The 15,391-nt window shown below is 37.3% G+C and overlaps 1 protein-coding gene across 2 annotated transcripts in view; it reads right to left on the reverse strand.

Annotated features, from left to right (window-relative positions):
• Positions 1-15,391, reverse strand: part of LOC5568069 (DNA-binding protein D-ETS-6) — a 48,714-nt gene that overhangs the window by 15,990 nt on the left and 17,333 nt on the right. Inside the window, exon 1 of one of the 2 annotated variants that reach the window (XM_021848299.1) lies at positions 9,308-9,599. The exons of the other annotated variant lie outside the window; for it this stretch is intronic. Coding sequence (XP_021703991.1) covers positions 9,308-9,503 — 196 coding nt within the window. The 5' untranslated portion in view covers positions 9,504-9,599. Of the gene's footprint in view, positions 1-9,307; positions 9,600-15,391 lie in introns of those variants that run through there. 2 annotated transcript variants of the gene reach the window in all.

The raw sequence follows: 15,391 nt of genomic DNA on the forward strand, positions 1-15,391 counted from the left end.
AGTTGGAGGTTGGGGAAGGTATATTGTCAGGATTCGCCTAGAAAGCTGGCGATAGACCATAAATATTTGTTGTTTAAGCGTTTTCAAATTAATCTTTTGAATGCCGGCAATCAAAAGAGAAAACAATAGCTTATTTATAGTATAAATAGTATTTCGCGAAATGCTTGTCGATTGTGCAGTAATATTTTTGCTCAATAACCAATAAAAAGCAAAAGCGATCCCTCCAGGGTCATCGGATTGTATAAAATAACGATACGCGTAAAAAATATCACGCCTATTGAAAAACAGTACTGTACTGTATTTTTAGATAATCGAAAAACGAAAGGAAGCGCGTTCGAACTAAACACCCTAGGATAACATAGTCGGTTTTTCTGCTCAAATTATACGAAAAGCAGAATCGATCCCTCCAGGGTCATCGAACGGTTAAAAAGCATCCACAACCGATTGTTAGTTGCGACCCGCCCGGACAGAATGCGCAATCTGAACATAATTATCAATCTCCGAAAATAACATTTTCCGTTCAAGAAACGATCAGAAGTTCCACGACGCGGACAAAAACGATTCGGAAGGCTCACAAAAGAAAAAGTATCATACTGGAACAAACTCACCGGATTGATTCTCTAAATTTATGTGCTGCCTGTCACTTCCTGATGGTTCGGTGAACTTAGGGCAGCCAAAAAGGACACAAATCAAACAAATCACTTTTTCATTTTTCACTTTTCACTATTCCATTTCTGAATGTAAAAACTGTCCTGCTTGGGCTTCACGAAGCACTACCCAGCAAGACGGTCTAAAACAGGAAGAAAAAAAAAAAAAAAATCTCCGGCGACGAAAACATGAGCGAAACCGTGAGCCAAATCTATCGGACGACGCAAAACCGAACTGTCCTGCTTGGGCTTCACGAAGCACTACCCAGCAAGACGCTCTAAAACAGGAAGAAAAAAAAAAAAAAAAAAAAAAAAAAAAAACTCCGGCGACGAAAACATGCGCGAAACCGTGAGCCAAATCTATCGGACGACGCAAAACCGAACTGTCCTGCTTGGGCTTCACGAAGCACTACCCAGCAAGACGCTCCAAAACGGAAAAAAACGAGAGCAGTGAAGGTTATCTTTATTTTCGTCCTGACAGCTGTAGGAATGTTACAGCTGTAGGAATGTTACATTTAGGTATTTGATCAACAAATTTTGAATGGTTCGTCACTTCAAGTGTCGGCATAATTTTCTTCTACATATAAATTGTTCATATCAAATGAAAATATTATATTAACATATAAGCATGTTTATATCTCACAAATAATTATTTAGCATGGTCTATTCGCTTATCAAAGTGAATCCTGTGACCCAACGATCCTCCCCATTACCAAACATCCTTCCCAGTAACCTTTGTGGAGATGCAGAGGCAAACACGGTCTCCAACACCTGACTGCAAGGACGTGGCCGGCGCCGTTATTGACCCTGTATAAATAGAGGCACTGAATTATGCACACTAAAAAAGATTATGGCCAATCTCAGCCGAACTTCTAGTTGATTCTTTGTGCATTTTCATTGACTTCGGTCAATCACGGAATAGCAACCATTGATATGTGTACTGTAGTCAGTCTAAGCTAAGCTATTACTCCACTGAATCATTTAGGATATCTTCCTTGAAATCCTTTGAAATTAGTTCGAACAGGGACTCCTTATAAAGTTTCTTAAACATTTCTTCCTGACATAGCTTGAGACATTCTCCCTGCATTTCATTCCGGAATTACTTTAATACACACTTCCAAAAATATCCAAGTTAATTTACTATGCATTCTTGAAAAGTTTATTTACGAGGTTCAAGCCAGAAAATACAAAAGCAATTATTCCTGTTACTCATTTAATTATTTCTACATAAAATTCTCCAAGAATTCCACCTGGTTTTTTAAAGGGATTTCTCAAAAAAAAAAAAAAAAATACAGGCTTGGGCTTTGTTTGATATTTTTGCAATAAGGAGAGGTGTGCCACGCTAAGAAAAAATGTGCTTTATTAATAAATACGGTCAATACATAAAACGAAAGCTTTCAATCCATGTTTAGCAGGAACATATTAGAACTGATCAGAAAAAATGTTTTTGTATTGAAAATTGGGGTGGCAAATACTGGACCATTTGCACCAGTATTGGCCATGTTCTTAACACGTATTCGCCCAGTATATAGAAAAAAGTACAAATTGCTGCCATTTCGACAATTCTTGACGTTTTAGTTCGAATGGAATCGTCTGATGTCTAGTTTTACAATCATAATTAGAATTTTGCGGAAATGTCCACTGGTTTGGAGTTATTCTGGTTGGCCACTGGGTAAAAATGACCCCAACATCCTTTTCAATCAACCAACTAATTGAAACAAATCTGACTCCATATCAATTTGTTTTTATAGATGCGACGTCATGTGAGAACTGTATTAGACAATAAGACCAGTTTTGGCCTTGAGTATTTTTTCAGTTATTTTTGGAACCTCCGCGGAGGTAAATTTAATAAACAAACGTTAAGAACAAAGAAAAACAAAATAGACCTATCATTACCAAAACCGTAAAAAAAAGGTTTGGAGTCAGATTTATACTTGTTGTTGGGTAAAAGTTGCCTTAATTTTTAACCAACTTGACTCAGTGATCCGCCGGAATAACTCCGGACCGGAGGGCATTTCCGAAAACTCCTATATTGATTGTAAAACTAGACATCCAGATGATTCAATTTAGACTAAAATAAAGGAAATCTGTCAAGAATTCCGAAACAGCAGCAATTTGAACTATTTTTCCATTTGCTGGGTGGTTACAGGTCAATTTCGGTTCCGGAATTTGCCACCTACGTCGATTTTTTATGAAGGCTGGTGAATACTAAGGCGGAAATAGGTGCAAATTTAAGAATATTTCCGTGTCATTTAAAAGCGATTTGACGACCACAAAACGATCGTTTCCTATTTGTGCCGTAAAACGGTACATAACCCGGGGTGGCGAATACTGCTACATGGCGACCGGTACACCTACCCTATTTCAATTTTTTTTTCTTTGAGAATCATGCGTACTTCAAATCGCTCCAGTGCTTCCCGAACCGAATTTCTGATTTCCAATAATTTATGGATAAAATTATTGAAAATTCCCAGGAGAAGTTCTTGAGGAAATTCCTGCAAGAATTTCTGGTTAATGAGAACTTTTCTGAAAGATTTCTAGATTAATCTGTTGTAGAACTCATGAAAGGACCTTGAGATCAATCTCAGGATTAATCTCAGCCTGAATTCACTTTGATATATCAAGTTGAAATCTTAAAGATATTTAGAAAAAGTCCTCAGAAGATCCTTGACGTAATTTCCAAAGATATCTTTAGAGGAGTTGCAGGTTAAATTATTAAATAAGTCCTAGACAAAATCTTTGAGCGAAATCCTATGGACTTCTGTGAGAACTTTCTGGAAGATTTCCTGCATAAACTTGTGAATTAAACTCTGATGAATTTTTATTGTAATATCTGAAGGTGTCGGAGTCGTGTAAGTCGAGTCTAGTATACGACTCTGAAGACGGCCCTACAGTTGAGGTCGAAATACGCGTATCTGTCAAAGGATTCAAGCTCTAGTGGAATTAAATGGTATAGTACTAAATTCGACTTTTCATCTACGATTCTAGTCTCCTTTGTAGACAACTGGTTACTCACGCTGATTTTGACTCTGATCATGTCCCTGTTACATTTCAAATATCCCATGAAGCGATTCCCAATCCTATCAGCTCTATATTCATTTTTTTCGAGCCGACTGGAATATATTGCAATTTTAGAGATAACTTTTCGTTCAACGCTAAGTAAGCTACCGCAGTAGTCAGGTAGAACTTTGACAGCTGCGGTAGAACTTGGCGGAAAATTTTCAAAGAAACCGCAATGAAACATATCGATAGCAAGCTTGATGGTCACATTTTTTCGCAAACAAAACTTGATATGCTCTTGAAACTTTAACGAATTTCATTGTGCACGGGGCATTGCAATACCTAAATGTGAAGTAAAATTTGAATCCGTGATCATAGATGATGTTAAACCCGTGATCCGTCTTAAAAACGTGAGGAGAAAGCAATTTCAACGCATTCGCGATCCTACTATGAAAATTATATGGCAGGATCCGCAGAAAAAAAATATTAAAAAACGTTTTAATCAAATAAGAAGCAAACATTTTAAAAATGAATTCTCAATTGGACACTGCACTGGCTTTAAGCCCTTTTGGAAATCATCCAACATTTTGAACAAACCTCAGGAACCAATCCCGCATTGAAAGAGGAAAATAAATTATTAATAACTAATGAGCATAGATAACCGTAGTTGCTACTCCGTGATTGACCAGAACAATCGAAGTTGCACAGAGATTTAATGAATGGGGCTTGGGATTAGCTTATCTTTCTTCAATGTGCACAAACACTACTAACGAACCACGGCGCTTTTTCATTTCTCTGAGTTGACGACGCGCGACAAGTTTAATCCTGCCCTCATCGCCCCCACAGGAGCAAGCGTCAAAGTCAAAGGATCAAACACTAGGGTGTTTTCTGTATTTTGGACAGAGCGTTCCATTTGATTTTGCCGTAAATGGCCAGATTATATACGCGTAACGGTCTGTCCAAAATACTTTGACCACCCTACTCTTTATTTTTTCAAATAATAGAAAGTCGATTTTCGGTGTTGGGGTAACTTCGGTAATGGGTAGATAAATATATGAAAATCCTCAACCATACTACTCTTTGACATCATTGCAGTTAGAACTAGATTGGAGCATGTTAATGGAGAACGTAAATTACACTCAGGCAAATGGACTATCGATAAACATAGGAACCCCTTATGAAAATTCGTCACAAGGAATCGGGTTGATGGTTCATAAATTTGCCTTATGAAACCGAAATTTGAAAACAAAAATAGTTTTCGCGGCAACCTGGAATCGAACCAAGGACCTTGCGATCGATAGGCTCGTGTGTACACTCCGCGCCTATCGACGCCTTGGTGTGGAGTGATGCTAAAACGATACATAAAGCGTTCGTATTGCGATAATCGTTGCATCTTTCATAAGGCAAAATGTATGAATTCCGATAGTCCAGTTCGCTGCGTGTAGATTTTATTGATTGAATTACCGTAAAACGGGGTAACTTTGATAGTGCGAGACCCACATCATGCTAAACGTAATAACAAAGATTCTGTTGATCAGTTAAGCAAAACGAATGCAAAAGTAAAGAGTATTAGTATGTCACTTCATGTCAAAGAAATATTCGTTGGAATCAAGTACATTTGAGGATTTATATGCAAATATTGAAAATCTATAAGATTTTAGCATTTTTGAAACGTTCACAAACAATCTGTTCTACGATCACTATTTGATGAAGTCATAATGAGTTCGTCACTTATTCTTGACAGCCTAGTTGTAGTAGAATATGAATTCGGTCTCAAATCTCTTAGCGAAAACCATTTTTACAAACTAGGGCTATTTTTTTCTGTAATTTAAGTAAGAAATTTCCATATAGCGTTAAACGCCTAGAGGTATGCAACGCCCTATAAATGTTCCGTAATTCATTCGATTTTGTTCGATTTGTACTCCATTATCAAAGTTACGCCAAAACAGAAAACCGACATTGGATTATATGAAAAATTATATATTCATTCGGAATAATTCTTTTGGCAGTCTATCAGCTGCAATCGATAGTTAGGATGTCAGTACTTGTTTTAAAAATATAAATTATAATTCTTTGAAATAGCATGCATAAATATTCAAGTTTTCTTCGAAAAAAACTATCAAAGTTACCCCGTTTTACGGTACAGAATTTATAGAAAAATTACATTTGAAAGGTTTTAGTCCAAACAATCATGACAAACACCATTATAAGTTGATAATAATTTGTATAAAATTACATCTCTGAATAGACATCTATTGAACATCATGTTTCGACATTGAATTAACCATAAATCAATCGTTTTTGGTGTATAAGTAAGAATATTTCGAACAAAATCGAATGAATTCTGTGAAGTATATAGGGCGTTGCATACCTCTAGAAGTTGAACGTTATATGGAAATTTCGGATCTTGATCCTAATTTGTAAAACTGTTTTTCGCTAAGAGACTTGAGACCGATTTCATGTTCTACTATAACTAGGCTATCAAGGTTTAGTGACGAACTCATTATAACTTCATCAAATAGTGATCGTAAAACAGATTGTATGTCAGTGTTTCAACAATGCTAAAATCTCATAAATTTTCAATATTTGAATATAAATCCTCAAATGCTCTTGATTCGAATGAAAAAGCTCTGGCATGAAGTGTCATACTCTTTACTTTTGTATTCGTTTTGCTTAACTGATTAACAGATTTTATCTTATTTCGTTTAGTATGTTGTGGCTCCTGCCCTATCAGAGTCAACCGCATTATTAAAGATAAGTCGTTTTACGGTATTCAAATTTTAAAATATAAATGATAAAAATTATAGAAATCTCAAAAACATTTTGAAATTCGGTTGTTTTGGTCGCCTCGTTTTATGGAGCCCGACCATTGTGCAGCGCGAAAAAAAACCCACAAGTGATAAATTCCTGAATTCCTGAACATTTCTTCTGCATTTCATCCTGGAATTACTTCAGCAGCCTCTTACAAAGATTACTCGTATAGTTTTTGGAGTAAATTTTGCATGGGTATTTAAAAACTTTGTTTAGGAATTCAAACCAAACAATGCTGAAGCCATTATTCCTGTAATTCCTCCCATTATTTTCACATACAATTCTCCGATGATTTTTTGGTATTCCTCTAGAATATTCTCTACGGTAACGCATTGTTTGATTTTATATTTTAATAATTGAATCAGATTTTTCTAGGATCATTAAAAACTTCTTCAAAGGTTCATAAGTTCCCTCAATAATCCTAGCAGGGTTCTCTTCTGAAATATTTTATCATGTATTTTCGCAACAATTGCTTAAGTGATTACTTTAGTATTTTCTTTAGAAAAACCGAACCGAATCCCCATCTTGCAATAAGTAATGAGAAAAATCGTTGATAATTTCCTGGCGAAATTCTCGGGGAAAGCAACAATTTGTGTTGGGGACGGACCTGGTGTAGTGGTTAGAGCACACGCCTCTCATGCCGAGGACCTGGGATAGTCACTTATGACAAAAAAGTTATAGTAACGACTTCCTTCGGAAGGAAAATATAGCCGTTGATCCGGAGATGAACTAGTCCAGGGCTAAAAATCTCGTTAATTATAATAAAAAAATGATTTGTGGATAAATACTATGAGGATAATTAGGAAAGATTTCTAAAAGAATTTGTTGAAGACATTGGGAGAACTCTCAAGGACACACCTCAAGATATAAAGTTCAAATCTTGAAGAAACACGGAACGAAAAATTTAGGGGAAATCCTCAGAAAACCCTTGCGGAATCTATGAATTTGAGATACCTCTAGATAAATTACCCGTTAAATTCTCAAAGAAGTCCTAGTCTTAAAGAAACCTTGGAGGCAATCCTAAGATGAATTGCTAAGAACTTCTCTCCCCAGTTTCTGGAAGAATACGTTACTGAGATTCGGTAAGCATTTACTGAAATCTTGGTCAAAGTTTTGCCAAAATTCGGCAAATAATTACCGAGATCTCAACTTTTGGGTTCTCTGTGAATCCGGTTACCGATATCGATTTCGGAATTTGAGTGTGTAATATCTGGAGCAGGGTGTCCAAAATTTCAACTTGTTAGAAAACTTGGTGGCTCAACGTCCAAATGGTAGCTAAGGATGTTAAGAACAAACTTTTGTACGTAGAGAACTCTAAGAAATGACCTTTATTCAGAGTAGAGCTACTTGGGCACTAGCCTGGGACACGGTTATATGGAAAATTTAGATTCTCGCTCCAGTCCACTTTTTGAATTGCATTTAGGTCCCATAACAACTGTGCAAAATTTCAGCTCGATCGGAGAAACTATATTTTAGCGCCAGCCGTTCAAAGTTTGTATGGGATTTACTATGGGAAAACTTACTTTTGCAAAGAAAAATCGCCAAAGGTCGCCCATTAACCTCTATACAAATTCTGAATACAGATCTCGATAGGTATTTCTACGATAAACAACATTGCCGAAGACCGCAAAGCAATCCGATGCTTGTAAAAAAAGTTATTAAGCTTAGATTATTCGGAAATTTTGTCAGATTTTGTTATTATTGTTATTGCTTTGTTAATCAACGACGCCTTGCCAATAGGTTTTCATTGAATAACTTTTTTTTACAAGTGTCGGATTGTTTCGCGGTCTTCGGCAATATTCTTCATCGTAAAAATACCTATCGAGGTCTGTGTTCAGAATTTTTATAGAGGTTAATGGGCGGTTAATTCCCGTAGTAAATCCCATACAAACTTTGAACGGCTGGCGCTAATATATAGTTTCTCCGATCGGGCTGAAATTTTGCACAGTTGTTATGAAGCCTAAATGCAATCCGAAAAGTGGACTGACGCGAGAATCTAAATTTTGTCCCACATTATTGGGCACTTCCATGAATCACTTTGGCATGGGGGTTTTTTCTCGGCCGAATTCTCTGAAAATTGCAATAAGAAGCATTTCAATACAACGCATCTTGTGGCCAAATATGAGCTCAGTAGCTTTTGAAAACCCCTACTGCCGAAGTGAATCAAAAGTACCAAGCATAGGATCCCGCTCCTATATGTAATGCTTAGTTTTTCAGCAAATACCTGTTTTTGCCCGGTATTGTATATAAAATTTGTAAATTGCAGCTTATTAAATGTTTATTGAAGCTTCCTTCAAACATAAACCAAATTAATCATTAATATGATTCTGTCAATAACATTAAGTAACAAACAATTATCACCAAAACTTTCAAGCACAACAAGATTCAGCTTTCGGCGATCGCGCGCATTACTCATCCTGTTTGCCGAATTATTCCCACGGATCCGTGTGTGTTCGATGTACGAATTTGGCAATGGCTTAATTTGCATTCAACTGAAGCGAACCCGCAAAACGAAACAAACTCGTTAGGAGACCACTTTTCGCGCGCTTTTTTTTCCTTCATTTTCTGACATGGCTTGGCGGCAAATAACACAAAAATGAATTCCTGGTATGCACATCATAATCATTCTCGGAAATGAGGCGCTCGATATGACGCGTAGCCAAATAAATTCACATCTTTGAAACCACCCAGGCGACGCGTCTGCCATTGTAGAAAACACATTTGGATATATCACCGCGCAAAGCATCCTTTACAGCACTGTGGAACTGCCTCCAATTAAGTGGTGTGATTCACCCCATAGTCAATCTGGTTTATCACAATCACTGAACAACGCTAGAACAGAATCGTACCTCCGTACAAAAGCGGTAGCGACCGATGCGGGTGGTGATGATGCGTGTGATGATGATATTGACCATTATAGTGACTGCCGGGGTAAACCCGCACGGATGCAAAGTGCCTCGCGGCGACATGCAAATGATCCTCGGAAAATCTCCACATCGCAGCCGTGCCCAGTCCCAAGCCCATTGACTCAACACTCGCGCTCATTTCCACGAACCCCGGCCCTGCCCTCGTATGGATCGGGATGTACAAACTACCACTTGATACGATTCGATTCCCCGCGGAAGATCCGGTTCAGTCTGACGTCGTGACACGACTGACTGACCACTTCCGTGTTCGGGAATCTTTTGTTTGTTCTGGATGATGTTTGCCAAGAATTTCCAACCCCTTTTGTGTAACCCCCTGATGCTTCGGCATTTGTTTGTTCGCTGCGGAAGCGCATGAGCCACACTTAATTCCTGAGTCAACAACTGCTTCGCCGGATAGGAGCAAGGGAGGGCGAGGTGGAAATTTTCCGGTCCTTTTCCGTAGTCACAAGAAGACACAAGGGGATTTCCACCTCCTCACGTGTAGGAGATGTTATCTGTGATATGTGGAGAAAAATGACGCTCGTGTGGTAATTCGCCGGATATCAGTTAACGAGGTAATTTAGTTGATTTGATGGGATTTCGATAAGACGTCATGGCTTAATGTATGGACGCTCCACTTCCAGGAGGGTAAATTTAGAAAAATTCAATAACAGTCTCCTGCGGTTTGTTCTATTGGTAATTTATTCATGGGGATTTAAACTTGTCGCTATTCATTTCGGAGTGTAGAAGTGTAGGGCTGGTAGCAAGTCTCTCTTCAAAGACTTGGTCAAAATAAAAATAAAATCTCTATTTTTAATAGAAGGTTCAAAGCCTATTTTTCAACAATAACAGTCCGTAAAGTCACTTATGTTTCCTTGCGGTAAACCTAGTGCAAAATTTTAGAGTCTCCTAAAATGCCTTCTAAGATTCGTACGCGATATGAATTTCTCCAGAATTTGTTCCAGGAAAACCTTCAGCAATCTTACATTACTACCTCCAGTAATTTCTTCAGAGATTACTCTAAACATTTTCCCAACGATAATCCCAGCATTTCTTCCAGCGATTTTCTAGCAATTATCTAAGGGGTCGTCCATGTGGTCATTTATGGAGGGAGGAGAGGGGTCTGAGCAATGACCACGGTCCACACAAAATTTAAAAATTTTGTATGGACAAATGACCACGAGAGGGAAAGGGGTGTCTGAAATTCAAAAAAAGATGTTCACGTAGTTAATGGATAGCCCCTAATTGGTTTCTCCAGTTCAGAGATTCGTCCAGGCATACATGCATCGATTCCTCATGATATTTTTTTGCTGAGACTCATGCAGGAATTTCTCCACGGAATTCTCCAAGAACTCCCAACAAAATCTTCAAAGGAACTCTCTAGGATTTCATCAATATTTTTTTCAAGAGATTTCTCACAAAAATTCCTTTACGAATTACTCGATGGCTTCCTGTTGCAATTCATGAATTCTCCTCGCAGTACCTTCAGGAATTCATTCAACAACTCATCAAGGAAGAACTTTTTACCGCAGCTAAATTATTGATACCGTAATCCGGGGGCAAATTGATCACTGGGGTGAATTTGATCAGGTCGGTACCGAATAGCATTTCCTTTCAAGGATGCTCAATGCTTCGTTGCCATCAAATACTTTCCATGTTTTCTAGTTTATAGATGTCTAATGATGATTTATAGCTATTTCATTTTTATTAAGGTAAGTTTTGCATAGAAATATTTACAGTTTTTAAGGGTGTTAGCAATACTGTTGGAAATGTCGGTACTAAACAATCCGTTGGCCAGCATGTAAAAAATGAGTGTTAAAAATGTTGCGAAAGCTTCAATGTGAACTGCTGAACTCATTTTTGAAGTCGTACAGCATTACAAAAATAGTTTTTTGCTCATAAAACTGTTTTATTGTTGACTAACGTGCTAATTTCAAGGGAAATTGCATACATTTAGGCGTTTTATGCAGATTTTCAAAGTTTAATTTTGCAATAAAATGATGATATACACGAGTTGTAAGAATTTTGACATCAATTTCAGATTCAGTAGACCCAAATTTAGTAGATAGGAAAATTTCAAAAGGAAAATTCATTCTAAAATATGCTTTATTATATAGTGATCAATTTCGCCCCAAAGTGTCATTTTCAATTTTTGATATTTAAACTAATTTTATGAAATGTTAATTTTTTTTCATAAAAATTTGATAACATAAACTGATAGAGATCAGTGAAGTACTGATTTTACCGAAATTTATTTGACATTTTTTTGAATTCCAAGGGAAAATATGACAAAAAGTTGTGAAATAGTGATCAATTTGCCCCCGGATTACAGTACTACGAAATGAAATGACCAAAACTGGATTTTTGGGGCTCTAGAAATACCTCCAAGATATCATTAAGGTTTTTTCAGGAATTCCTCAAGCGATTCTTCCACCAGTTCTTCCAGGGAGTCTTTCAAGAATTTCTACAGAATTTTCCAGGGATTCCTTCAAGAATGCTCCTAAATCTAGTGATTACTGCAACAATTTCTTCAGGTACCGTTTTGATTGTGAACACTTCAGGCTTACCGTTAGCAGGGTGGCCACCAAACCGGGAAAAACGGGAAAAGCGGGAAAAAGACGGGAATTTGGATCCACCGGGAAAAAGACGGGAAAAACCGGGAATTCGAGGCGATCTCCGGGAAAATCGTTTTGAGCGAACATCTTCAAGCAGTAATCTGCAAACCAACCTCCAAAATAAGATATAGAAAGTAGTTATGTTTAATGATATTTCCATGAGGCATCCGCAATTTTGAATCAGTTGCTTTCAAACATTCATGATTCAATTTCTTCTATGCTACACCATATTTGTTTAAAATGTTTCACTCTTTTCTCTCTTAGCAATGCTTCGAAACATTTTTTTTTTATTTTCGTCCTCGCACTGTCAGGGCGATTTTTTGAATTTTTCTCTATATATTTTTGTACTCACGTTTTGAATCGAAGTTGAATTACTTATTGCAGATTGGTTTAGCATTCTTCTGTAATTGCTCAATATCTTAGCTCAATACAACTTATCTGGAAAACAATCCTATTTACAGATGCTTTTTATATGTCACTAGTGATCTAATCGACAAAGTTTTGAATAAGGGCTCATTTACGATTTTAATAACGATCAAGCTCATATACAGCTCGTATAAAATGTGTAGAATATTCATACAAAAAGCATTACGAGAGAGTGTGTGGATGTCAAAAATGACCATTTTCGGTGTTATTAAAATTGTGAGCGAGCCCTAGATAAGTGCTTCTATATGTGTGGCCTTGTTTCATCCATACCTTAAACTTATTTGCTTTAGAGAACTCTTTATTTTTATGAAGAAAATTCAGAGGATTAAGAATTGAAATAATTTCAATTACGATAAAGAACCACTTGGTCATCATGATGATTTACTTACACACCTGGGGCTTTTGTCGGCCAAATACTTGAAATTCAGCAATAAGATGCACTAAAGTTGATGATGAGCCAAAGCCAAACCCAGAAATTTCAAGAGCACGAGTCTTGAGAAACAAACAGAGCTCTGAGCTGAAATTGTGATCGTTTTATCATTACCAGAATGCAAACAATCCATCAAATCTTCACCGCGAACGGTTGTCAGATTCTGTAGATCTCAAAACTTAAACTTGTCAATTCAAAGTTTCGCTTAAAGGACATATTGTTGGTAAATATGATTCGAATAGCATTTAAATTAAATCCCTGTCGTTTCTAGAGTAGGATCTGTTTTATTAGCACAATTAACCATCTCTTTTCTATGATAGATAGCTCCAGAGCTCCATTGATTTTCGATGTACGCGAGACAAATCGATTCAGATGAATACTATAGCCATAGTTTTTGGAATAAGATTCCATATAGATTAGGACAATCAAATAGTCAACTTATTGTTCCAATAGTGAAACTATTGATAAACAATCAAATTACTATAAAAAAAACAACTGAAATTTTTTAAACCAATTTAAAAAAATGTTGAAATGCTTTTTATAGAAACGATTTTTGATACAGAAAAACTCAATTTAAGTTGTTCGAAAGAATAGATGAAAAACCGGGAAAATTATGTGAAATATACCAGGAAAACCGGGAAAAAAGCGGGAATTTCAAAATCGAAATACGGTGGCCACCCTGCGTTAGTTAATATATATAAAACAAACATCAATCAAGCAAAATATTTGGATTTTTTTCATGTTTTCTCAAAGCTAAACTGTAAACTATTGAGTGTGATAAAAAAATATGTTTAACTATTATTTTTACTCAAAAGTATGAAACAACATTTTGCTTCAAATGTCGAATACTGTGCTCATTCGGTCTAATACTCTAATACGTTGATTCAAATCACGATTATTCAATTTCTTCACAGAATCCTTCTATAATTCAAATCGTGCACATTTAAAAGTTGTGAAAATATCAATTCTCACCTTTGAAATCGGGACTGTTCAAAATATGAGTCCTGTTTTGAGACAATGGTACATGGAATTACATAACTGAAGGATGTTTTGAAGAAATGTTCAAAAATCCAAGAGAAAGCCCTTTAGAAATCCTTGGATGAATACTTTGAGAAATCCCTGGAGAAATTATCAGCTGAATCCCTAAAGGAACCCATGGAGAAATCCCAGGAGGAATCACTGGAGAAATCTGTTGAGGAATTCCTGGGAATATCCCTGAAAAAAAAATCCTGATCAAATTGCTGGAAAAATCATCAAAGCAATTTCTGAAAGTATTCTTGGAGAACTTCCGAAAAAACGCAGTAGGCCGCGTCGCGAACGTTTGTGCTTTCAATCACCTGTCACTTTTTTTATCGCATTCTGCGTGATGGATTTTTACGCGATTCAACTGGTGGTTCAGTCCAAGATTGATCTAAGCAGTCAGTGGGTGCGAAGTGAGGTCAAAGTGACAGCTGGTGAGCTGGCTAGCTGGCGAGTATGCTTTCATGTATCGTTTCTATGGGAATGTTAGGGATTGTTTACCACAGAAAACAAATCCTACCGGTAAGTGAAAATTTTCTCCCGCATTTCTGAGTTACGTTTACATTCTTCGTGTGTTTTAGAGGATGTAAAATGGAAGTGTTTTATTAATTAAAGCTACTAGAAAGCTACATTTCTTCTATGACTAGTGAAATTAAAAGCCGAACGAAACGAGATGGAGTGTGGCTGTGAAAAATGTTTGGAGGTACGTCTTGAGTTAGTACCTTCTAACCAAAACAAACCCGCCAGCTCTCCCCTGTATTTCAAAATGGCGAATTCAACATTCTGACACATTAAAGTACCTCCCTTCTAGATAGCTTGGTTCAGTCGGTGCTGCGCCTCCCGGTTAGTTTTTTTTTCTTTTGTGATAGTGAGCCTTCTGATACCTGTGTTTAATCCTTCGACCTTGACGCTTGCTCCTACGGGGCGGGCGATGAGAGTAGGATCAAACATGTCGCGTGTTGTTTGCGTAGTGAAATGAAAAAGCGCAGCGGATCGTTAGAAGTGTTTGATCTATTGATCGCATTGCTCTTGCAAGGGCGAGTGACGAACAGTTGTCCGGCGTACAATGCGATTATCGAATTATATCGCGAATCCGACTAGGCGTGATTATATCATGGATCGCATCACCAACCATTGGTGACTCCCAGATTTTCACCTTATCCCACTAACCCAATATTCTATCCATGACAACTGTGCAGGTGCAGAGGTATACTCGGTTTCTAGTAACAACGGTTGTCTAACTAACATTCCTGCCCTTCCCCGATGACCATAAGGACGTGGCCGACGCCGTTATTGACTTTTAAAATTTGAGCTCTCGATTTGAGCATATTGAGGAATGATAAACTAATCCCAAGCCCCATTCAATAATTCCCTGTGCAACTTCGATTGTTGTGGTCAATCACGGAGTAGTAACTACGAATTGTACGGTCATCTATGCTCATGCTCATGCTCGAGTGGCATTCGTATTTGAGTGCTGATGAGCGACTGACTGACTGAAAATACACCCAGCGGAACGATTCAGTGAACGCTAAATCG

This window comes from Aedes aegypti, chromosome 2 (genome assembly GCF_002204515.2).
Source record: "Aedes aegypti strain LVP_AGWG chromosome 2, AaegL5.0 Primary Assembly, whole genome shotgun sequence".
Lineage (NCBI taxonomy): Eukaryota > Metazoa > Arthropoda > Insecta > Diptera > Culicidae > Aedes > Aedes aegypti.